The sequence below is a fragment of the Eschrichtius robustus genome, chromosome 17 (assembly GCF_028021215.1).
Source record: "Eschrichtius robustus isolate mEscRob2 chromosome 17, mEscRob2.pri, whole genome shotgun sequence".
Taxonomy (NCBI): domain Eukaryota; kingdom Metazoa; phylum Chordata; class Mammalia; order Artiodactyla; family Eschrichtiidae; genus Eschrichtius; species Eschrichtius robustus.
In genome coordinates this window covers 86812462-86837508 of record NC_090840.1, presented here as the reverse complement: position 1 = coordinate 86837508, position 25047 = coordinate 86812462, and the positions used below count along the sequence as shown (strand labels likewise).

At 46.7% G+C, this 25047-nt stretch overlaps 2 protein-coding genes across 7 annotated transcripts; one reads left to right on the top strand and one right to left on the bottom strand.

Moving 5' to 3' along the window:
• Window positions 1–330: 330 nt before the first annotated feature.
• On the bottom strand, window positions 331–3632 carry C17H8orf33 (chromosome 17 C8orf33 homolog). 2 transcript variants are annotated; one of them, XR_011070736.1, is made up of 7 exons: window positions 3533–3632; window positions 3408–3447; window positions 3172–3320; window positions 2888–2972; window positions 2586–2732; window positions 1330–2208; window positions 331–1093 (listed from the first exon to the last, which is right to left on the bottom strand). XR_011070736.1 is itself a non-coding variant. In XM_068525763.1 (6 exons), exons 1-6 carry the CDS (start codon window positions 3536–3538, stop codon window positions 2069–2071), a joined length of 567 nt encoding a protein of 188 aa, XP_068381864.1. In that variant the 5' UTR covers window positions 3539–3632; the 3' UTR covers window positions 331–2068. The 2 variants fall into 2 exon arrangements, 1 of the variants encoding a protein (XP_068381864.1); XM_068525763.1 differs by having other exon boundaries at window positions 331–2208.
• Window positions 3633–9130: 5498 nt separating this feature from the next.
• LOC137751578 (zinc finger protein 252-like) lies at window positions 9131–24682 on the top strand. 5 transcript variants are annotated; one of them, XM_068526241.1, is made up of 6 exons: window positions 9131–9212; window positions 9461–9588; window positions 11561–11754; window positions 12122–12248; window positions 12932–13045; window positions 22139–24682. In XM_068526241.1, exons 2-6 carry the CDS (start codon window positions 9480–9482, stop codon window positions 24427–24429), a joined length of 2835 nt encoding a protein of 944 aa, XP_068382342.1. In that variant the 5' UTR covers window positions 9131–9212; window positions 9461–9479; the 3' UTR covers window positions 24430–24682. The 5 variants fall into 5 exon arrangements, with proteins under 5 accessions (XP_068382342.1, XP_068382341.1, XP_068382344.1 ...); XM_068526240.1 differs by having other exon boundaries at window positions 9133–9273; XM_068526243.1 differs by lacking the exon at window positions 9131–9212 and having other exon boundaries at window positions 9351–9588; window positions 11683–11754.
• The last annotated feature ends 365 nt before the right edge of the window (window positions 24683–25047 follow it).

Genomic DNA, 25047 nt, shown 5'->3' with positions numbered 1-25047 from the left:
CAGGCCCTGTGTGGGGCCTCATCCACCAGCCTTCATATGGCATCCTAGGTACGATCAAGTCACTGGGTCAGAGGAACAGAACCCAGCACACATGGAGGAGGAACACTCTGGCTGCTGAACAGACAGGAGGCAGGAGTGGCTGTCAGAGGGGACTCACACCCGGAGGCTCACGTGGCATTCAGGGCGAGAGACGTGGCCAGCATGAGGATGCTTAGCAGAGAAGACGAAGAAAGCGCGGAACATCTGAGACTTATTTTGAAGACAGAGCTCATACCAGCTGAAGTACTGAACACACGTGGGGGAGAAAGGGCAATAGAGGACGCAATACTATGATTTATAAGAAATGTATATATATATATGTTCATTCAAATGATCAAAATATTTATTTCTCACATGTATTTGGTCTTCATCCACAGTTTCTGGCTCACTGCTCCAAAAAACCCTTGGAATTTCCTGAGGAACAATGGCAATAGGTTATTTGGTCTCTCGTCCTCAGTTCCTGAAAACACTTCAGGGAAGGTGACTTTCGAATTCCGACAAAAGATGGAGGCTGGCGGGCAGAACTAAGCATGTGATTAGAGGGTTAAAACTTCCCACCTCTGGGGAGCGGAGAAGGGCTAAAAGTTGAATCAATAATGTCTATGTAAGGAAGACACCATAAAATACAAAAGGACGGGGTTTAGAGAGCTTCCGGGTGGTGAACGCGGAGACCGAAGGAGAGTTGTATGCCCTTCCCTGTGCCTGGTGATATGTATCTGGCTTTTATTCATATCCTAGTAATAAACTGGTAATCTAGTGAGTGAACAAGTTTTCCTGAGTTCTGGTATTCATTATAGCAAGTTAACTGAACCCAAGAAGGGGGTCACAGGAACCTGATTTATAGCCAGTTGGTCAGAAGTATAGGGAACAACTATAGGACTCGTGACTGGCACGTGAAGTTTTGGACACGCTGCTGACATCCAAGAATTGCTGTTGGTGTCGGGAACCCTCGACACAAACACACACACACGTTGGAATTGGATCCACGAACCCCTTTTGCAGAGGTGACACAGATTTTTGGCCTGATCAACTAGTTGGGCAGTAGTGCCATTCACTGAAAAGCAGAAAACAAATGGAGATTTAGGGACTAATCGGATGTTTTGGACACGTCCAGTTTGAAATGCCTGTGAAACAGCAAAATAGAGATGTTGAGTAGGCAGGTGGGCTCCAGGTATCTATCTAGTCTAGTCTGCAAGTTTGGGAGACACCACCAAAGATGGCATAACAACCACTGAAGAGGATTAACCCCCGTGAAAACCCAACTTAATGCAGAAGGCCTGGGACTATCACCTGGAGCAGCTGACATCAGAGCTTGTCCACTGAGGCTCAATGCTAGCGTCTGGCTGGGATTCCTAGGGCAGGAAGCTATCTGCTCCTCAGAACAAAGCCTGGGCTGCTGGGGGCTACGATGGCTCCCCAAGGATGATACCTGCTCAGGAATGAAGGCAATATAGACAAAAGACCAAGCACTGGGGTGAGAGCCTGGACCCAGCAGTGCCACACACCACCTCAACTATATAGACAGTTAACACACGTTTTCACTCCTCCACTTTTATGAGGAATGCTTTTATTATGGCAATGTGACACAATGGCATGGAACTCTACACCACTTGACAGAACATCCTTCCATAAGTGAGCACCAGTGTACAACTATGTAGCTTCCCCACTAATCCTTATTACCAACATCTACCTAGTCTGCTCCTAAGCCTGTTAAAAGAGTCCTTCTACAACATGCTAAACACTCACTTCAGTTTACTGTAGAAACTTCTGAATGGACTTCCCTCTTCTGGCAGGAGAGACATTTCAGCTGAAAACCTATAAACGGGGTCCTGGGCTTGTCTCACAGTCAGGTCAGTACCCAACATGCAGGTCTTGCATCTGCCCAACAGCCATGGCACCAGATTCACTGACCAGCCAGGGACAGAGCAACCCCACATCTGTCTGACAAAGCATTCCTGGGAAAGCTCTGCACTCAAGACAAACCCCTGCACCAACTGCAGAGGAGGACCGTTCCAGAATGGGGAACAGGCTAAAAGAAATTGAACCTAAACTCTTCATGAGGAGTGTCTAGGGTGTCCTTGGCTCTCCCTGTTAGACGAGGCCTGCAGACCCTTCGGCTCTTCTTTCTGGCGGCCTCACCTACAGGCTGCAACTGGACTGAGTGGGCAGCTGTAAGGGAGGGGAGAGACCGTATCAGAATTGAATGATAATGGCTAATGTTAACTGTGCCCATACAACTCTATCCCCATTGTAAAAATTAACTGACTTACTTCTCAAAATTATAAGGTATCACACTATCATCACACCCCCTTGAGAATCACAGAGAGATTCACTAACTCTCCTGCCCCTGCCTCCCTGGTCCAAGCCCGAGTTCTGTGTTCCTGAGATCCAGGCTTTCTCTCTCCCTGCTCCCTGACGCTTTCCTGAGCCATCTTCTACCCCCACCAGCCCTACTGCTCTCGGCTCCCTCCTTCCACTGCCCAGGCTCTCCCTCCCTGCCCCCTTGAACTAGGCAGGTGTGCACCAACCAGCTCCCAGGTCCTCACCAGTCCTGAGAGCCCGCAGGGCTACGCACCACTCGGCTTCCATCTGAGCCCTGTAGTCCCCGAACAAGGAGCGCATCAGCTGCCTCTTCCGGGGCAGGGGGGTTCTTTGGCTGCGCAGGGTTCGGATCGCCCCAAGAGCTTGCTCTTCTGCAGATGAAAACACAGGACTAGTAACCTTCTCTATCCTCACCTCCAACTGTCCTACCGCAAGGGTAACGATTCCATCCCTTGGGAGCACCTGCAGGTCACAGGACTGTCACCGTTCACCCGCCCCCCCGCAACTCTACAGACAGGCCCCTCACTCTGCTTAGGGGTGGGTCTCTGCATCTTCAGCCCCAGCTCCAGCTTTTCCACGCACCAGGCCAGTTCCCGGGCCAGCTGCTCCGCCTGCGGTGGATCGGGGACAGTGGCTGTGAGAGGGCACCTGGACCCCGCGGCCTCCAGCCCCATCCCACAGGAACCCAAAACGCCCCGCCTCATCCTCTCCCCGCTTTCAGCCCGCAAATCCGAGACTACACCCACCGGCGGATTCCCACCCAGAATGCACCCCGAGGCTCCACCCTTCCCGACTAAGGCCCGCCCTTGCCTGGGCCTCCGCACTTAGCGGGGCTTCCTCTGGGGCCGGCGTTTCTGTGGCCTTCCCGCCTCCATTCGCCGCAGAGGCCCCATTCCGGGTTTTCTTCTTCTTCTTTTGCTTCTTGGCCCTGGAGGCAGCGTCACTGCACGTAGGGTGCCCTAAGCAGACAGACTGGATAGGGCCTTACAGTGGAAGGACTCGGGGCGCCGGGGGGAACCGGGGGCTGCGGGGTGCGCGGGCAGTACCTGGGGCTGCCGATGTCTCCCGAGCAGGATGTCCTGGAGCCTGGAGAAGGGGGGACAGTACGAGGGTCACGAGGAGCCAACGGCCCAAGGCCCCGCCGCCAGCGCGCCCTCACCGCAGCACTCACCGCCATGCGCTGCAGCCGTAGCCAGAGCCTGAGGAGGGCTTCGGGACCGACGCCGAATTCGCTCCCCGCCAAACACGTCCGCGTAGCAGAGTTCCGCAAGGCGCGGGCGGCGCGGTGGGCGGGCCCGGGCCTTTCGGAGCGCGGTGGGCGGGGCCCGGGCCGTTCGGAGCGCGGTCTGCAGGAGACCCTCCCCAACACTGACTAGGTTGCAGGTACTGCTCTGGATAAAAGGACGACGCCTACACAAGGGAATGTGCCCTTAAAGCTCACCTGCCAGTGGGGAGGGAAAAGCAGGTAAACAGACAGGAAAAGCTGTTAGCCAGAGCAGCGCTGTGAATAACAGCGGCCCCAACGGGGCGGCGAGTGGTCAGCAAAGTCCTGCAAGGAGTAGCAGCCCTGGAGGGGCTGGTCCGGCAGCGGAAAGGAGGGCGGGGGCCGAGGTGCAAGGTGAGGTGGGGTAGTTGCAGGGCCCTGGACCGCAGCGGGAGGCGGCTTCTGTTGTAAGCGCAGTGGAAGCACTGGGGGACGTTCATCCATCCGAGGAGTGACGCGGCCTTACCCAGATGCTGCTGTGTGGTGAGGGCCCAGAGGGGCTGGGGCAGGGGAGGGGAGGACCTGGAGGGGATTCAGAAACAGGAAGACCCCGCGCACCTGCTGGCGTCTCGACGTGGGCACCATCTACCTGCCCTTCTGCGCTCCCTGCCCAAGGCCGCCCCACCACCAGGCGCCGCTCCTTGTTCCGCATCACAGGCGTCAGGAGGACCCGGGTGCGTGGTGCTGCTTGAGAGGACAGGAGTCCGAGGTGCTGCTGTCCGATGATTCCTGTCAGTGAAATCGGCGTTGTTTCCTGAGGCGAGGGGATGGGAGGTCTCAGAAGGTACAGTTTGGTCATCCCAGTAGTTAGTACCGGGTTGGTGAAAAAGTTCCTTAGGTTTTTAAGTAAAAACAAAAGACACATTTTTCATCTTCACCAAGAACTTTGTTGAACAACGTATTCACCGTTTTCTTCCACTACCTCCTGCCATTTTTCAGGCAACTTCATAATTCCGTCTTCCCCAAAATTCTTATCTTTTTGAGCAAAGAACTGTTCGAGGTACCTTTTACAGTCTTCTGGGGAATGGAAATTTTTTCCAGTAAGAGAATTTTGTAAAGACTGAAATAAATGGAAATCCAAAGGTGCAGTGTCTGGTGAATACGGCAGATGAATCAGAACTTCCCAGCCCAGTTGTAACAGTTTTTGCCTGGTCATCAAAAAACATGCAGTCTTGTGGTATCCTGATGGAAGATTATGCGTTTTCTGTTGACTAATTCCAGACGCTTTTCAATGAGTGCTGCTTTCATTTGGTCTAATTGGGAGCAGTACTTGTTGGAATTACTCATTCGATTTTCCAGAAGGAGCTCGTAATAGAGGACTCCCTTCCAATTCCACCATATACACATCACCTTCTTTAGATGAAGACTGGCCTTCGGTGTGCTTGGTGGTGGTTCATTTCACTTGCCCCACGATCTCTTCCATTTCACATTATAGTACAGTATCCACTTTGCATCGCCCATCACAATTTGTTTTAAAAATGGAACGTTTTCATTATGTTCAAGTAGAGAATCGCATGCAGAAATACGGTCAGGAAGGTTTTTCCCGCGTAACTTACGTGGAAGCCAAACATCAAAGCGATGAACATAACCAAGCTGGTGCAAATGATTTTCAACGCATGATTTGGATATTTTGAGTATGTCAGCTATCTCCCGTGTGGTATAACGTTGATTGTTCTCAATTAATGTTCTCTCTTTGATCGCTGTCAACTTCAACTGGTCTACCCGACCATGGAGCATCGTCCAGCGAGAAATCTCCAGCACAAAACTTCGCAAACCACTTTGGGCACGTTCGATCCGTCACAGCCCCTTCTCCATACACTGCACAAATTTTTTTTTGCGTTTCAGTTGCGTTTTTACCTTTCTTGAAATAATAAAGCATAATATGCTGAAACTGTTGGGTTTTTTCTTCCTTCTCCAATATTAAAATGGCTACACAGGGACTTCCCTGGTGGCGCAATGGTTAAGAATCTGCCGGCCGGTGCAGGGACACGGGTTCTAGACCTGGTCCGGGAAGATCCCATATGCCGCGGAGCAACTAAGCCTGTGCACCACAACTACTGAGCCTGCGCTCTAGAGCCCGCGAGGCACAACTACTGAGGCTGTGCGCCACAGCTACTGAAGCCCATTCACCTAGAGCCCGTGCTCCGCAACAAGAGAAGCCACCGCAATTAGAAGCCCATGCACCACAACAAAGAGTAGCTCCCGCTTGCCGCAACTACAGAAAGCCCACGCACAGCAATGAAGACCCAACGCAGCCAAAAAAAAAAAACCTAAATAAATAAATTTATTTTAAAAATTTTTTTAAAGTAAAATAAAATGGCTACACAAAAATTCACCAATTTTGATAAGTTTCTTTAAAATGTATGCTGATATGACCTCTGTCGCAATACAATCTAACAAAATTGTTTCGAATGAAGTTAAAGACAACTAAGCACTACTATAGCCATCTTACAGAAAAAAACAAACGAACTTTTTGGCCAACCCAAATAGCTAATATATTAGCTATTTACTGAAGTGTAACAAATTACCACAAAACTTATCAGATTGAAAACAACAAACATTCTTTATCTCATAGTTTCTGAGGGTCAGGAACCTAGCAAAAGCATAGCTGGTTGGTTCTAGATCAGGCTCTCTTTGAGGCTGCTTCACCTTTTGGAGGAAGACCAAAGACTTTTTAGACATATTTTAAAACAACCACAGTTAGGATGTATTTCAGTCCCGGGAGACTGAGGTTTTGGTGGTGAGTGGACTCCAGACCCTAAGGGGCCTCTCCCTGCCTCCTTTGGCTGTGAAACCCCTCTATGACTTGGCCCAAAACTGCTTCCTACAGAAGCCTTCTCAGCCCAGACATGTGTGCCTGAGCACAGGCCTCACACCAGATGCTTCCCCTTCCACAACCTCTATTCCCAGTCAGCCACTGAATCCTATCAGTTTATCTCCTAAGTAATCTCCACCCCTACCCACCCCCACCCCCCCAACACACACCGTATCTGCCCTGAACTTCAATCGAGTTCTCGCTCATCTCTCTGCCTGCACTTTCACTCTCTCCTGTCTTTTCTGAACCACCCTGTGGTGAGAGTGGTCTTTCTAAAACAGAAACTGTGTTGCTCTCCTGCCTAGAAATCTTCTATTTCCTCCAGCATAAAGTCCAAGCTCCTTACTTCCAGCCAGCACATGCCCCATAAGTCATACAGAGGCAACTATTTCCAGACCTCACTCTGCTCTGGCCCTGCTGATCTGCCAGCCTTCCGAGCCTCACCCCCCACCTCTCCTTACAGGCCCCTGCAGCCCCCACTGCCCTCTGCCCAGCCAGCCGCCTCATTTTTCTTCCCTGACAGTACTAGCACCTGTTCAAACCCCCAAACTCAGACAGTAGGTCCTTGAAGAGCTCTAGAGAGGAAAGCATAGACGATCTAGTCCTCCATGTCACTAAGTCCCCAGATCTCCTCTACATTGCCTCCCACCCTGGCATGTAATAAAGGCTCATAAAATGAACAGCAAGTCTTCATCTAGCTGTGCCTGGCTGTCTGCACCTCCACAGCCACTGCAGGAACCATGCCTATCGTTTCACTCTCAACCATCATGGCTGCTTTCTGTCTCTTGAGACACACTAGTCTCCACTGACACAGTCTTTCCTTGGCCTACTCCCCTGGCCTGTTTAGAAAATATACTATAAATTTCATATGTGCAAATATAAATATTTACATACAGCCAATTCTCATCATCCACGGTAGTTGTATAAAGTAGCTGGGAACGCTGAATTAGGGAATAACAAACTATTGCTCCTAGGGGAAATAGAGTTAGGTTCCTCGGAGCCTCTGGTCACGACATTTTCATCAACCAATCAATACATAACCTTGTTTTATCTGTGTTTCTGCTTAAAGACACCTTATTTAATATATACTGTTGATTCATAAACACTGAACTCGGCCAACAGCGCTATAACTTGTGCTGAATGAAGTTCATCTAGCACGCTTCCTCTATAAAGGCATCACATCACAGCCCTCTTGCACTTAGGGACATTAGACAGCACTTCAGCACTATGCTTGAGGGCCATTTTAGACAGTGAAATCCCCAAGAAAAATCATAAAAATACAAAAAGTGTGGCAGTTAATATACAGGCACACCTCAGAGATACGGCAGGTTCGGTTCCAGACTACCGTAATAAAGTGGATGTTGCAATAAGTCACACGAATTTTTCTGGTTTTCCAGTGAATATAAAAGTTATGTTTACACTGCAATATAGTCTGTTAAGTGTGCAATAGCATTATGTCTAAAAAACAATGTACATACGTTAATAAAAAATATTGCTAAAAAATGCCAACCATCATCTGAGTCTTCAGCAAGTCATAGTCAAAACATCAAATATCACTGATTGCAGATCACCATAACAAATATAATAATGATAGGTTTGAAATATTGCGAGAATTACAAAAATGTGACACCAAGACATGAAGTGAGCAAATGCTGTTGGAAAAATGTGCTGTGCTATCAGTTTTTGTCTCATGTATTTTGATGCTCTGTTGTTAGGTGCATACACGGTAAGGATCCTTGTGTTTTCTTACAGACTTGATCCCTTTATCATACTTAATACCCCTTTTTGTCCCTGATAATTTTACTTGCTCTGAAGTCAGCTTTGTCTGAAATCGATATAGATACTCCAACTTTCTTTCCATTAGTGTTAGCATGGTATGCCTTTCTCCTCCCTTTATTTTTAATCTATTTGTGTCTTCGTGTTTAAAATGGGCTTCTTATAGACAACATATAATTATATGTTATGTGTCTTATTTTTTTTTATCTGCTTTGACAGTTCTGTCTTTTAATTGGTGTATCTAGACCATTCACGTTTAAAGTGAGTATTAATATGGTTGTTACTGTTTTTTATTCATTACACTTGTTTCTTTTTAAAAATCTTTGCCTCTTCTCCTGCCTTCTCCGGTTTAATTGAGCATTTTATCTGATTAGATTTTTTTCCTCCTATTTAGCATGTCAATTATACTTCAAAAAATTTTTAATGTTTGTCTTAGACGTTTGCAATATATATTAGGACTAATGTAAGTCCACCTTCAAATAACACTACACCGCCTCAAGGGTAGCACGGGTACTTATAACCCAGTGTCCCGATTCCTCTCTTCCGTCCCTAGGACACCGCTGCCACTCACCTTACACATGCGACAGTTACCCAATACACTGTCACTAATATTCAATATTACTCTGAAAAACAATGATCTTTTATTTTACTTAGGAGTAAGACAAGTAAAAGATTTTATTTTACCTTCACTTATTCCCTCTCTGATCCTTTTCCCTTCTCTGGGTAGATCCGAGTTTCTTGCGTCACTCCCTAACTCTCTGACCTACTTCTGAAGCCTCTCCCAAGACGAGGGGGCCAGTGGCATAGAGTCCTCTGAGCCGCCTAGAGCGGCCCGACAGAACCCTAGGATCTGATTGGCCGGTAAGCTGGAGGCGGGGCGGAAGTTCCTAGCGGGCATTTCCGGCCTGGCGGGTCCGCCCTCCTCGGCGTGGTGTGTGGGGCACGTTTACCTTTCTCGGCGGAACCGAGGGAGTCCTGGCCTCACTTGGCGCGGAGGTGCCTGCGGCGCTGCGACAGGCGGGACGGCGCGGGGCTGGGCCGAGCCGGGGGAGCACCTGTTCGTGTGGCCTGAGGGGCGGGCCGGGCGGAAACCCGCGCGGGGGTGGGGTCCGGGCTACCCTGGCGCGGAGGCGGGGCGGCGGGCAAGAGCCAGGCCTCACGGAGGAGGCGAAGTTTGGGCGCGGTCAGGGGATGCACCGAACCTGTGCTTTTTGTCAGCTGAGAGGATATTTTTCACTTATCAGGGGTAGGTTCCGTGAAAGGATGAAGTCGCGAAGGCTGTGCAGCGAAGGGACGTTGGTGCACATCCCGGCGCTGAACAATCCCAGGGCTCATTCATTCGCTCGGTGGGCGCCCACTACACACTGCCTTGGTGATTATTAAGATTTACTGGGTTTCGTTTGTGGTTTGTGAACACTATGCGAGGCACTTTATACATTTTTCTCACTTAACTCAAAATAGTCACTTAAGGTAAGTGGTGATGTTCTCACTTTATGGTTTGTGGAGAAACACGTCACTTACTCGAGACCCTTGCGTTAGGAGGTGGTGTATTTGAGATTGGAACTCAGTCTGGTGGAGCCCAGAGCCTATGCTTCTAACAGGAGTGTTACGTGCCTCCCACATTAGGCTGAAAGGGAAGGCAGAGTGCATTTGGAAGGACCACTTGAGCACAGCACACAAAGGGCGTGAGCGCCAGGGACCTGTCAAAGGCAAGCCCTGGCTGAGGACCGAGAGGCTACCTTTGGCCTGGGTGGCCTGAGGTGGAGATTCCGGGATGGCCCAAGAGAAATGAACTGGGCATTAATAAGCTTGGGTTCAGCAGTCAGTTACAGCCCAACAGAGGCTTAAGTGATGAAGGCGGGGCAGGCAGGGTTTGTTCTGGGTTGTGTCTCTGAGGTTCTCTGGGTTTTCACCTCATAGTCACACTGGACAGAAGTGTTTCTCCTTGTTTCTTTTTTATCATCAGGGAGGAAAAGCCTTTTCTAGAAGCCTATTTGCAAACTTCCCTTAACATCTTGTTGACCAGAAGATGGGCCTAGGGCCAAAGTAGCTGGGGCCAAGGAAAAAGGGCACATTTCTACCTGAATTAAGGGGTCTGTTTGCATGAAGCAGGCTGTGGGGGTAGAGGCTGACTGTGTATCAGAGGCCAGTTGGAAAGGTTTCCATGGGAGTGACACCCCGTGTCACCTGTCACCCTAAATTATCACCAGATCTGTGGTTCTAAATATCATATGTATGCTGACAGTTCCCAGTATATACCCAGCCAGCTTCAACCTCTCCTGAAATTTGGACTTGTGGGTCGAAATGCCCGCATTCTCCACTTGTAGTTCTAATAGGCATCTTGAACATAACATGTACAAGACAACTTTTAATTTTTATCCTTCAGATATACTTCTACAGTCTTCCTGGGTAATTGGAAATTTCATCATCTCAGGTGTTTGGGCCAAACATCTTGGTGTTTCATCCCACATCTAATTTGTCAGCAAATCCTATTGACTGTACCTTTGAAAGGCATCTGCAATCTGACTACTTATCACCTGCTACCACCAGTGCTCCAAGACACTATCGTCTCTAGCTGTGTTATTGCTGGGACCTTCCAGTTGGTTTTCCTGCTTCTACCCTTACACCCTCCTCCCTGCCCCCTAGTCCATCTTCAAAGCAGCAGCTGGAGCAGCCGCACGTCAAGTCATATCACTCTGCCCAGACCTTCCAGATGCTCCCAATCTCATTCAGAGTAACAGCCTAAGTCCTATAGCCCACAAGTTACCCCACCCCCCTCTGTCTTGCCCTCCCCTACTCTGCTTCAGCCCCTCTGGCCTCCTTGCCCTTCCTTGAACACGTCAAGTGTGCTTGCACCTTGCAGCCTTTGCACTTGTGCCTCCCCCTGCCCAGGATGTATCTCCCCTGATATCTACTTAGTGCCTGCCCTCACTCCATCCATATCTGTTTTGATGTTACTTTATCAGAGGTGCCTTCCCTGGCTGCCTTTCGTAAAAGATCTCCTCCCAACAGTTGCTGCCCTCGTGCTGCTTATTGTTTCTATTCCTTATCCCCTGACACAAGCATTATGTCTGTCAACCTCCCTACGGCTGTGCACTGCTGTAGAGTAGGAGCTTGTTCTTCTCCTCGGCTGTTTGCCCACTGCCCAGGATTCTCCTAGGTGGGCCTGAGATGCAGACCGTCGTCTCCCCTGGTCAGGTGCACTGCCGGGGACCTGGCTTTCACGTGTGGCCTTGTTATGCTGTCGTACTATGGGCTGCTGGGGAGGCTTCATGGGAGGCAAGGGAATATGTAGTCTCAGGCCACTGGGTGCTGGGACCATTGTTCCTTCCTGGGGATTTCAGGTAGCCTACAACTGGGTCTCTGCTGCCACAGACCTCTTGAGGTACAGGCCCGGAAGTCTCAACGTTGCCATGGGGGGCAGAAGGCGGGTCAGGCTCCATCGCACTCTTCCCTTTTGCTGCAGCTCGGCCTGCCTCCTCGGGACAAGCTTGGAGACCCAGTGATGGCCCACAAGCAGCTGCTTCCTGGGCCCCAGGTGAGTGGTCTTCGTGGAGACGCCTCTGTGTGGCCTCAGCCCTTTCCTGGCTGGAGTCTCCACGGTTCCCTCTGAGGCACTGGTCTCAGGGTAGATGGCTCCCTGTCTTCATTGATGTCCTCAACCCTCGGGTTCAAGTCCCTGAAATGCACTCTGGACTGTATCATCTCACCCCTGGCCTGGGCACAGAGGAGGGCAAGGGATGGGCAGGTAAACACGAGTCAGAATGGTGTCTGCCTCAAAGAGCCTGCTCGTGTGGGGAAGGCAGTCTGGTGCATGTGCTCAGAGGGGTTTTGCCCATCCTGAGCCTAGTGCCTCCCTACCCCCAGGCCTGACCTGGGGTTGCAACAAGATCTTGTCATTCCAGGTCTTGGTTTCCTTCGAGGAAGTGGCCGTGCTCCTTTCCCAAGAGGAGTGGGGCCGTCTGAGCCCTGCTCAGAAGGGGCTCTACAGGGATGTGATGCTGGAAACCTATGGGAACCTGGTCTCGCTGGGTGAGGCTCTTCCCAGGAGCTCAGCTCTGGGCTTCCTGCTCCATGAATGGCCCTGGGGACTGGGACTGGGGCTGGGCTCAAGGCTCAGAGGCTTCTCACCCCCTGGGCCCAGACATGGGGCATTTGTGGCCCTGGGCCCAGGCAGGCCTAGTCTGTGCAGAGGAGGGGACAGGTGGTGCCAGGGACTCCCCCAAGTTCTTTGTAGGAAGTATGGAAGGAGAACATTATTCATTGAGTGCCAAGTATATTCATATCCCCTCAGTTAATCTTCATGCATCTTCGAGGTTGGTGGTAAGATACATAGTTTATAGGTGAACCTGAGGCTGACAAATATCACTTTATTAAGATCACACAGGCTGTCAGGGCAGATCTGGGATTTGCATCCATTTGGCTTCAGAGCCTTGCTTTATACCTGCCTTATACTTAGTCCTTCTGCCGTACACCAACACCTCCTCTACCATGAGTCTTCTGCCATGATGTGTTCAGGCCCCAAGTCTGTCCCTTATCTGTGACCCCCAGAAGAGCTGGGTTTGACTTTCCTTCAGCTGGGACAGAGGCCTACATCTGTCTCCATGCTTTGGAGACCAGGTGGCAGGCAAGGTCAGCACACAGGCGCTGCCCATGGGGCCATCCTGCCCTGGACCTGGATGAGTTGTCAGTCTTGCTTTCTTTCTCTGGAGCAGGACTTCAAGGTTCCAAACCTGATGTCATCTCCAAGCTGGAGCAGGGGAAAGAGCCATGGGCCCCACACTCACCAAGAATTGAGGGGAGCTGGATCTGGAGACGCAGGCGTGCAGGTGAGTCTGCAGGAACACCCCCACACTCTCGTGCCCCTGCTGGCAGGTGCCGCCACTTCACCAGGCCAAATTGCGTCACCACCAGAGCTTTGCTTTCCTTCTCCGTCTTCTTTCTCTTCTTTTCTCTTTTTTGCTATTAATGGCCCCTATTCTGTGCCCCTGAATGGGATCGTGTTTACCGTACCCTAGAAGGATGCTCTTTCAGTTCCTGAAAAGAGCTCGGGTGTCTCCCTGGCAGCTGCCTCCCTACCCTGGCTGCCTCTCAGTCGCTTCCATGTCACCCAGTCCTCAGGCCTTGCTGGCCAGCTCTGCCTTGGCTGCTGGAGACACCAGTTGGAGAGTCCACCTGGAGGCTTGCCATCCTGCCCAGACTCTCACCCCTGCTGTTCACTCAGAGTTCCCAGGCTGATTCTGGGCTTCGGAGAAACGCGTGACTTAGGGCTGCTTCTTGTGTAGCGAAGGACTTGGGCATGTAAATGGTAAGCGGAGGAGAGTTCCTGTGCTCTTTGCTGCATAGCAGCTAACATCACCTGGTCTGTTGTGCATTCCTAGCACTGTGCTGGCACAGTGAACTTACACAATCCTCCAGCATCCCTGCAGAGTCGGTGCTCAGGAAAATGAGGCACAGAGAGGTTCAGTTGCTAGCCCGAGGTCACACAGCCGGCCAGGGACAGAGGTGAGTTGGATCTCTGGTGGACTGGCTCCCTACCACACGCCTTTTTTTTTTTTTTTTTTTTAAACAGCTTTTTAAAGGTATAATTAGCATATAATACGCTGTATTTTTTTTTTTTAATAAATTTATTTATCTTATTTATTTATTTTTGGCTGCTTTGGGTCTTCGTTGCTGCGAGCGGGCTTTCTCTAGCTGCAGCGAGCAGGGGCTACTCTTCGTCGCAGTACACGGGCTTCTCGTTGCAGTGGCTTCTCTTGTTGTGGAGCACAGGCTCTAGGTGCGCGGGCTTCAGTAGTTGTGGCACGCGGGCTCAGTTGCTCCGCGGCATGTGGGATCGTCCTGGACCAGGGATCGAACCCATGTCCCCTGCCTTGGCAAGCAGATTCTTAACCACTGTGCCACCAAGGAAGTCCCTGCTGTACATATTTAAATGTACAATTTGGTAACATTTTTGCATATGTATGCACCTATGAAACTGTCCACTGTGGTAGAGATAGCAAACATATTCATTACCCCCAAAAGTTTTCTCATGTCTCTTTGTAATCCCTCCCTCTCACCGCTTCCCACCTCTATCCTGAAGCAATTACTGATCTGCTTACTGTCACTATAGAGTACATTTTCTAGAGTTTTATATAATTGACATCATGGAGCATGTATTTTTTTTTTGGCCTGGCTTTTCTTGACTCACATAATTATTTTGCGATCCATTCATGTTGTGTGTCAATAATTCAGTTCTTTTTTATTTCTGATTAGGATTCTGTTGTATGGATATACCACAATTTGTTTATCCATTCTCTGTTAATGGACATTTAGATTGTTTCCAATTTGTGGTTAATACAAATAAAGCTGCCATGAACATTTGTGTACAAACCTTTGTTTGCTTGACCATACATTTCCTTTTCTCTTGGAAATACCCAGGAATAAAATGGCTGGATTACATGGCAGGTGTTTATTTAAACTTTTAGGAAACTGCCAAAGGGCTTTCCAAAGTAGTTGTACTATTTTACATTCCCACCAGCAGTGGATGAGAGTTCCATTTCCTCAACTTCCTTGCCAGCACTTGATGTGGTCAGTCTTTTAATTGTAGCCACTGTGATGGATGTGTAGTGGTATCTCATTGTGGTTTTATTTTTAATTTCCCTAATGATTAAAGATGTTGAGCAGCTTTTCATGTGCTTGTTTTTCTTCTGGATTTCTTCACTGGTGAATGTCTGTTCAGATCTTTGCCTATTTTTTAACTGTGTTTTTCTTTCCTTATTGTTGATTTTAAAAGAGTTCCTTTCTAAATACAGGAATGTTCTATTTACAGGTCCTTTATCAGATATATACTTTGCATGGATTATTCTCCCACTCTGTGCCTTGTCTTTTTATTCTCTTAACAGTGTCTTTTGAAGAGTAGAAGTTTTAAATTTTGGTGAAGTCCAGTTTTAATTTGTTCTTTCATGGATTGTGCTTTTGGTGTCATATCTAAGAAATCTTTGCCTAACCCAGAAGATTTTCTTCTTTGAAAAGAAAATTTTATAATTTAAAATTTTTGTTTGTTGCATTTAAGTCTTGATTCATGTTGAGTTAATTTTTGGTGTGAGGTATGGATCCAAGTTTAATTTTTTACAAGTGAATGTCCAGTTGTTCCAGTACCATTTGTTGAAAAGACTATCCATTCTCCACTTGCATTGCCTTTGCACCTTTGTCAAAAATTAGTTGTCCATGGGAGCTCCCTGATGGTCTAGTGGTTAGAATTTGGCACTTTCACTGCTGTGGCCTGGGTTCAGTCCCTGGTTGGGGAACTGAGATCCTGCAAGCTGCGTAGCACAACCAAAAAAAAAAAAAAAAAAGAGAGAGTTGTCCATATATATGTGAGGTTATTTGGAGCTCTCTGTTCTCTTCCGTTGTTCTATTGTCGATCTTTATACTCCAACACCACACTGTTGTGGATGCTTCATTAAAAGTCTGGAATCAGGTAGCATTTGTCCTCCAATTTTGTTCTTCATTTTCAGAGTTGTTTTGGCTATTCTAGATCCTTTGTATTTTCATGTGAATTGAAAAATCAGCTTATTGCTGCTATCTGAAAAAAGTCCTGCTAGCATTTTTGTTAAGATTGCATTGAATCCATAGATCAGTTTGAGGGAAATTGACATATATTGTTTTCTGACCCATGAACAAGTTGTATGTCTCCATTTATTTGTCTTAATTTCTCAGTAGTATTTTATCCTTTTCTATGTACAGGCATTTTACATCTTTTGTCAGATTTATCCCTAAGTATTTCATTTTTTAAAAAACATTTATTTTATTGAAGTATAGTTGATTTACAAAGTTGTGTTAATTTCTGCTGTACAACAAAGTGATCCAGTTATATATATATATATATATATATTCTTTTTTTTTAATTTATTTATTTTATTTATTTATTTTTGGCTGCGTTGGGTCTTTGTTGCTGCGTGTGGGCTTTCTCTAGTTGTGGCGAGCGGGGGCTACTCTTCGTTGTGGTGTGTGGGCTTCTCACTGCGGTGGCTTCTCTTGTTGCGGAGCACAGGCTTTACGTGTGCGGGCTTCAGCAGTTGTGGCACACGGGCTCAGTAGTTGTGGCTCGCGAGATCTAGAGCGCAGGATCAGTAGTTGTGGCACATGGGCTTCGTTGCTCCGCGGCATGTGGGGTCTTCCCGGACCAGGGCTCGAACCCGTGTCCCCTGCATTGGCAGGCAGATTCGTAACCACTGCGCCACCAAGGAAGCCCTCTTTCATATTTTTTGATGTTTTTGTACATGGTATTTTTTTAAATTCCAATTTCCAGTTGTTCATTACTTATATATAAAAACAGAATTGATTTTTGGGTGCGTACCATAGGAACAGTAGGCATGTAGGGGAATGGGCCCATGATGGCAGGAAGGAGTTATGGGTAACAAAGGGCTGGAAATAAACAGGTGGTACCATGGCCTCTGTTTCTCTCACCTGGATTTTCCCTGATAAAACATAACCAGTTAAACTTACTTTTAGGGTCCCCCTTAGTTTCTCCACATACAATGCACCACCCTCTGTGGGGCACACAATCTGTTAAACATCGTCCCCTGGTGACCCTTTTTTCTATCTTCCCTTTCCTCCTTACCTGGACTAAGAGGTGGTTCATCTCCCAGGAGACGTCTGATGTCTCAGCCCATAGTGTCCAGGGGAGGAGAGACATCAGCCGAGACAGAGGTGTCCAAGGAGGAGTAGACAGGACCACGTCAGGCTGTGTTGGATTTGATTCTTAGCCTAGGAGGGTGGAAAGCTATGGAATGTGTGTTTAAAAATAATTTATTTTTGTGCAGTGAACATGTGTCATTTTAGTAGAACAACAGAACTGATCCCTGTAGAGAAGTGTGGTGACAAGAATAAAACATCACCCCAAATCTTGCCTTGCAGAAACGTTCATTCTCCGCGTTAGGTGATAGTATTTCATGCATTGGCTCGACCAGATAGAAGTTTGTCTCCCGCGTGTAACAGCATCCCTGTTTGGTGGATTTTCAGTTTGACATGCTTGTTAGGAGGCCAGCTCATCTGTCTTGTTTCTCTGCCACCCTCTAGATTGGCATGCCTAAACACTCACCTCCAGGTGTAACACTGGGTTATGGGAGAGGGAGTTAGTGGAGGAGGCCATTTCACTGCCATGGAGTCTGTGACCTTGAAGTTGCCCACGTCGCTTCTATTCACATTCCACTGCTGAGAATTCAGTTACGTGGCCACACCTAATACTGCTGTTTTCTTAGTGGTTGCTCTGGAACTTACCGTCTACATCTTAAATTATCAGAATCTACTTCTGGTTTATATTATTCCAATGACTATAGAATAGTTATTCCTGTAGAACGCCATTTCCTCTTCTTCCTTTTTGTTTGTTGTTGTTGTTGTTGTTGTTGTTTTTAAATATTTATTTATTTATTTGGCTGTGCCAGGTCTTGGTTGCAGCATGCGGGATCTAGTTCCCTGACCCAGGGAACCTGGGCCCCCAGTCTTAACCACTGGATCACCAGGGAAGTCCCTTTTCTCCCTTTTTGTGCATTGTTGTATATCTGTGTGTGTTACAAATTCAACAATACATTCTTATAATACTTTATATAATTTTATGTCTGTTGTGGAAACTAAAAGAAGAAATGAGACCAGCATATATGTATACAGTTTGTTATATCATCTACTTTCTTATTTACCATTTCTCTTGTTTGTTCCTGTGCATTTAAGTTACATCTGCTGTCCTTTCCTTACTCCAGTGTATCTCACCTCTCACCCATCTCCTTTGTGCTGTTTTTGTCACATGCAATACATTTCTATCTGTGATATTGTGATTTATAATAAGTAGTATATATTTGGTCCTCATCCCGTTTCTGGCACAGAGCTCCTAAAACCCTCGGAATTTCCAAAATAATGAGAGTAGTGAAAATTGCTCTGTTGTTTTTGAAAATGCCCTAGCAGTCCAATCCAGTTAAATTTGGGCAGCAGTATTTTTAAAAGTTAGTCTTGGAGGTTTGTTGTGACTCAAGGAGGCTGGATGCAGGAAGGGATCCCCCACCCTCTCAGCCACACTCACCGGGAATTTCACCTCTTCAGGTTGGAGTTGGAGGGGATGATAGGTGCTGGTGGCCTAGCCTGGTGAGATGTGGGGAGCTTTCCCTGGGAGCTGCGGGGACAGGGAGCTCCTTCTTGGCCCCACCCAAGAGCAGTAGAGCATCTGCCATGCTGAGCTGGGCGGGTGGAGGTGCGGCGGGTTAGGGCTCACATGCCACACACTCTTGCTGCTCTTGCCAAGTTTTAGTAGATTTTCTTGAATAAACGTTTCTTCATTTGCTTTTTGCTCTTAGGACAATTTCCAGAGTCATTAAAATGGTTGTTAGTTGGGGTTGGGTTTTTTGTTTTGTTTTAATAGTTCTTGCCAGCTTTGTTTTGCTGTGACTTGGATCCATGGACTTTATTACACTGTCATCAAAGTGGAATTTCCTGGCTTTCAATTTTGAAGAATATTTTTGCTGGACGTAGAATTCTAGGTTGGCAGTTGTATTCTTCAGTACATTAAAAATGTCTTTCTGTCTGCTCTCTTCCACTTCTGAAGTCGAAAAGTCAGCCTGCGATTTTATTTTGCTTTGAAGGTGATACATATTTTTCCTCTTGCTGCTTTTAACATTTCTTTTTTTGGTTTTCAACAGTTTGGCTATGTTATACCCATGTGTGGTTTTCTTTGCATTGACATTACTTAGGGTTCTTCGAGCCTTTTGAATCTATGGTTTACAGACTTTTGTCAGTTGTGGGAAAATCTAGGCCAAAATTTGTTAAATTATTTCTTCTATCCTATTCCTTTTCTCCTCTCCTCCTGGGATTGTGAGAATATACACATTATGCTTTCCACCTTGTTACACCTGCTTCTTATACTCTTTTCTGTATTCCCTGTCCTATTTTTTTCCTAGCTGTGTTTCAATCTGAATACTTTTCAGATATTACTTACGTACCTTCCAGTTACGTAATCCTCTGTTTTGTTACCTGCTATCTGCCAATGTACTCTCTTGTCTGTTGAACTCTTAATTTCAATTTTCATTTGATTTCTAGTGAATTCTCTATATCTTTGTTTTCTTACATATACTAATCATGGTTTGTTTGTTTGTTTTAAGCTGGTTCTTGATAATACCTGAATTGCCTGTGGGTTTGTTTCAATCGTATATTTTTCTCCTGGTTTCTTGTCGTTTAGTCTTTTTTTTAAAACATGATTTCTGATATTTAATTGTGTTAGTTATTATAGATTAAAAATTATAGAGGCTTTATATGATGTTACCTTCTTGAAAGAGGATTAAGTCTCCTTCTGGCAGACAGATAAAATGCCATTGGATCACCTTCCCATGTTAAGGGGTTGGTCTTAAGCTTTGTTAGGGCTGGTCTGATACTCAGGGGAAAATTCCCTACTCATTGGTCCCCTTTGAGGAATGTTAGGGACCTGATTCATTATTCTGAAAACTGGTAAATAAAAGAATCAAGGATTGATTCTGCCTTTACTAAGTGGGTTATCCCTCAGGATAACTAGACAATTGATGAGTAAAAGTTTCTTCATAGAAACTTTAAGGGTTTAAAAAAAAAAAAAAAGGTCAAACCTGAATCCTGAGATAACAGCCAAAAATTCTAAATACAGAAGTCAGCTAATCCTACCACCTCCTTCCTCTAACCCTGTACAAAGAACACCCAGCAGTAAAATATCTTCTACCTAGGGCAAAAACAAAGGAATTGCCTCAAAAAACCAAATAGCCCTAGGTAAAGACTTGTAAATTTTGGCATTTGGAGGTACCCTGGACTTATAACCACCATCTCACTCAAATGCCCTTCTGATTCATAAATACCCTCATTCATAGAGTTCCCAAGTATCTTTTTATTGCCTCAATTTAAAATACAAACAGGCATCAACTATCATTCAATTTAAAAAAGAGCTAAAAAAAATAATAAAAGTAAATTAAAAATAAAATAAAATACAAACAGGCAACCAAGGATCCCCTGACATCTGAAGCAACGTGAACTGGTGTGAGACGTTGCTTCTTTTTTTTTTTTTTTTTTTTTTTTTTTTTTTTTTTGGCTGCTTTGGGTCCTCGCTGCACGCGGGCTTTCTTTAGTTGAGGCGAGCGGCGGCTACTCTTCGTTGCGGTGCGCGGGCTTCTCACGGCGGTGGCTTCTCTTTGTTGCAGAGCACGGGCTCTAGGCACGTGGGCTTCAGTAGTTGTGGTGCACGGGCTCAGTAGCTGTGGCTCGCGAGCTCTAGAGCACAGGCTCAGTAGTTGTGGCTCACGGGCTTAGTTGCTCCTCAGCATGTGGGATCTTCCTGGACCAGGACTCAAACCCGTGTCCCCTGCCTTGGCAGGCAGATTCTTAATCGCTGCGCCACCAAGGAAGTCCCGGAGACGTTGCTTCTTGACTCATAGATCACTTTGTTCTGTGGTCTCTTGTTTTGTCACATTCTTCATTCTGTTTCCTACCTGGTGAAATAGCACCTCTTGACAAGGATCATCTTTTTAGACTCTAGTCCCAGGATGTTGAAGACTCTTAACTCCTCAGATACTCCTGACAGAAGCCACAGGAATTCAGGACCTTTACCATCCACAACCTGCCCCTTCAGGCTGCTCCTAGGTTTCTAGAATGAAGTATTGTTTGCTTTTTACCTTTCAGACTTGAATGGTAAAAATCAGTCCCTTTGAAGTACTGGGCCTAGTTCTGCAAAGACGACTTAGCCCAATGTTAGGTCCCACCCAGTTAATATTTTCAGCTCAGTCTCTGTTCTGGCTAAACAGTCTGAAAGTGACAGCTCTAATAATAACCACTGTTTACAAAAGAGAGAGTCCATTGTGCTTTTGCGGTCTCTCAAAACAGGGCTACCCTCTCACAGTTCTCACCAGGCTTGTTCTTCCACTGGTCTTTGTAGCCACATGATTCAGTGCTTTTGGCTGGGTGGTTTTGTTTTTGGTACATTTCCTTTCATTGAGTCTCAGAATTCAGTTGTGTCACAGTTTTTACAAATTTTCAGGTACTTTTATTCATTGGGAACGTGTGGTATGGACTGGTGTACACATTTGGGTTTTTTGCCTTGTGCTGTACCTGCTATTTGAATGGGTAGGTTGCTTGTTTCTATTTTTCTCTATTTTCCATGATTTACTTCTGTGAAACCAAGTTGTCCAGATCAAATAATTTTTCCCATTATGTGTTACTCAGTATACCCTTCATTCATTATAAATCATTTATGATACATTTATTTTTCAACAAATGTTTGAATGCCTGTTATGTATAAGCCACGGAAGATGCCTTTTTTTACAGAGTGTGCAGCAGTAACATCAGTGTAGGTGCTGACCGTCCAAGCCTCCACTGCTGACTTCCCCATCTCCCTCCTTGCCTTCTTTTTGGTTTTTTGGTTTTTTGATGTGGACCATTTTTTTTTAAGTCTTTATTGAAGTTGTTACAGTATTGCTTCTGTTTTATGTTTTGGTTTGAGGCATGTGGGATCTGAGCTCCCTGACCAGGGATGGAACCCTCACCCCCTGCGTTGAAAGGTGAAGTCCTAACCACTGGACCACCAGGGAAGTCCCCCCTCCTCGCCTTCTGAGGGCGCCTCTCCCTCAGGTCACGCCTTGAGTTCCTGCTCCATCTGTGCCTGGTTAGCCCATCTGAAATGGAGGCATTTCACCTTGGGTTTCTTCCCTCCCTCCCTCCTTCCCTCCCTCCTTCTCACACCAGCTTTCATTGCTCTGAGAGCATGCTTCTCTCTCCTCGCCTTCTCTTTTCTCTTCCCAGTAAGGTCATTTTTGGTTTTGCATTCTGAAAATCCAAATCCTCCTAGGAGATAATTGCTTCATATAAATGTTTCTATTTATGCTCTAAGTATTTCCCATAGTAAAACACGAGTAACTCTTTTTTTTTTTTTTTTTTTTTTTTAGGTTATGACTCTAGGAAGGAAAAAAAAGAATTGACTCCAAAGCAGGAAATTTCTGAAGAAATGGAATCCCAGAGAACAAAATTAGAAGAGCATGTAAGGAATATTTCCAAGGAATCTGATTTTGAAGAGTTGACTAAAACTGAGGGAAAGCTAAAGAATTGCTGGGGGAAATATGCAGTGGAGGGACTTAAGAAGGATTTCCCCCAGAAGAGTAATTTCAGGCCAGTGACAGTGACACATGTGAAAACCCCCTTGGGGGAAAGAGGTCCGAAATTCAGTGCAGCTGAGGTAAGTTGCGCTGCAGACACAAGTTCTGTCAGAAACTGCAGGCTGTCTTCAGGGAAAAGTCTCCACCAGAGTGTGTCACGTGTAGAAAACTTCCAAACAAGTATGGACCTCACTAACCTCCAAAGTTTCTGTGTAGGAGAACAAGGCTGTCAGGCAGATGTGTTTGTGAAAGTGCCCAGGCAGAGTTCAGTTTTCAGTGAGAACCAGAGGATTAACAGTCCAGAAAAAACCTTTGAAAAGTGTGCTGTGTGTGGAATAGCTTTTGGTCAGAGCAGAGCTCTCATTCAGCACCAGAGAATTCACAGTGGAGAGAAGCCCTGCGGGTGTGAGGAAGGTGGCAGAGCTTCCCATGCCCGTCCCTACGCCATGCAGCACTGTAACACTTACACTGGAGAAAGACCCTGTGAGGCTAACGGATGTGAGAAAGCTCATAGCACATGTCCGTCTTACATTCAGCATTGTGAAGTTCACACTGGGGCGAAGCCCCACGAGTGCAGTCAGTGTGGAAAAGCCTTTAGTCATAGCTCTAACCTGATCCATCATCAGAGAGTGCATAGTGCAGAGAAGCCGTACGTGTGTGTGGAATGTGGGAAAGCCTTCCGGAGACAGTCACACCTCACTCAGCATAAGAGAACCCATTCTGGAGAGAAACCCCATGACTGTGCTGAGTGCGGCAAAGCCTTCAGCGCACGATTATCTCTCATTCAACATCAGAGAACTCACACAGGAGAAAAACCCTATGAGTGTAACGAATGTGGAAAATTCTTTAGCCTGAACCGAACCCTTATTGTTCATCAGAGAATCCACACTGGAGAGAAACCCTATAGATGTAATGAATGTGGAAAATCCTTCAGTCAGCGCTCACAAGTTATTCAACATAAGAGGGTTCACACTGGAGAGAAGCCTTATATCTGCAATGAGTGTGGGAAATCCTTCAGTGCTCACCTGTCCCTCATTCAGCATCAGAGAATTCACACTGGAGAGAAACCTTATGGGTGTAATGAGTGTGGGAAAACCTTCAGTCAAAAAGGCCACCTTATTCAGCATCAGCGAATTCACACTGGAGAGAAGCCCTATGAGTGTAATGAGTGTGGAAAAGCTTTCAGCCAGAGTTTTAATCTCATTCACCATCAAAGGACACACAATGGCGAGAGGCCCTACGGGTGTAATGAGTGTGACAAAGCCTTCAGTGTTCTCTCCTCCCTTGTCCAGCATCAGAGGGTGCACAATGGAGAGAAACCCTACGAGTGCCACAGCTGTGGGAAGGCCTTTAGTCAGGGCTCACACCTAATCCAGCACCAGAGGAGTCACACTGGAGACAAACCCTATGAGTGTAGCGAGTGTGGGAAAACCTTTGGACAGATATCCACCCTAATTAAGCATGAGAGGACACACAATGGGGAGAAGCCCTATGAGTGCGGCGACTGTGGGAAAGCTTTCAGGCAGAGCGCACACCTCATCCGCCATCGAAGAATTCACACTGGGGAGAGCCCTTTCACGTGTAGTGACTGTGGGAAGGCCTTCAACGTCCGCTCCTCCCTCATTCAGCATCTCAGGGTTCACACCGGCGAGAAGCCTTACGAGTGCAGTGAGTGTGGCAAGGCCTTCAGCCAGCATTCACAGTTTACTCAGCATCAGAGGGTTCACACTGGAGAGAAACCCTACATGTGCAGTGAATGTGAGAAATCATTCAGTGCACGCTTGTCCCTTATCCAACACCAGAGAATTCACACTGGAGAGAAGCCCTATAAATGCACTGAATGTCAAAAATCCTTCCGACAAAGCTCTCACCTCATTCGACATCAGAGAATCCACAGTGGAGAGCGACCTTACATGTGTAGTAGATGTGGGAAAACCTACAACCAGAGAATATCTCTTATTAGTCATGAGAAAGTTCACAGACTCCACGGTGGAGAGCAAGCCCGTCGGTGTGACGAGTGTGGGGAGCTCTTTGGCGCACAGGCAGCGTTCATGCAGCACCGGAAGGTTCACAGTGGAGAGTGACTCACTCTGATACGTTCTTCACAGTTTTACAGCAGGAGAGTTCTACTGATAAGAAAGCTCACTTTATGACTTTCCTTTTGGAAATTCAGCTCTTAAGGAATTAAACTATCTCCCAATGTGCTGCTCACTGAAGGCAGGCTGCTGAATTATGTGGTAAACATTCCAAGGTAACATGCCTTCCCTCAGACCCAGAGGATGGCTCTCTGCTTGAGTGTTTTAAATGAATGCAACTTAAATATACTTTCCTAGATCATGTTTTTATAGCACCAGACCTTAGTGTACAGTTAGGTGTTTCCTTTGGCCCCTGCCTTTCTTTTCTTTCCTCTTCATCATCTATTTCAGCTTCAGGAAAAGTAGCTGGGATCCTTGGACTTAGGAGTGTGATGGAACTGGGTTGGGGTTTTCTTATTTGTTTGTTTGTAGGGCCTTTTCAAAATGTTTTTGTTCTATTGTGAGGGAGATGATACCTTTAATTTCAAAGGGGTTGTCCCTTCTCAGGATCCGGTAATCCACAGAGGTAAGAAGGCATATGAGTATAAGCAGAGTTTGTTATGGAATGAGGTGAGGCTTGTGTGTAGATTCAAACTGTTGAGATCGTGCTAGGAAGTCAAGTGACTC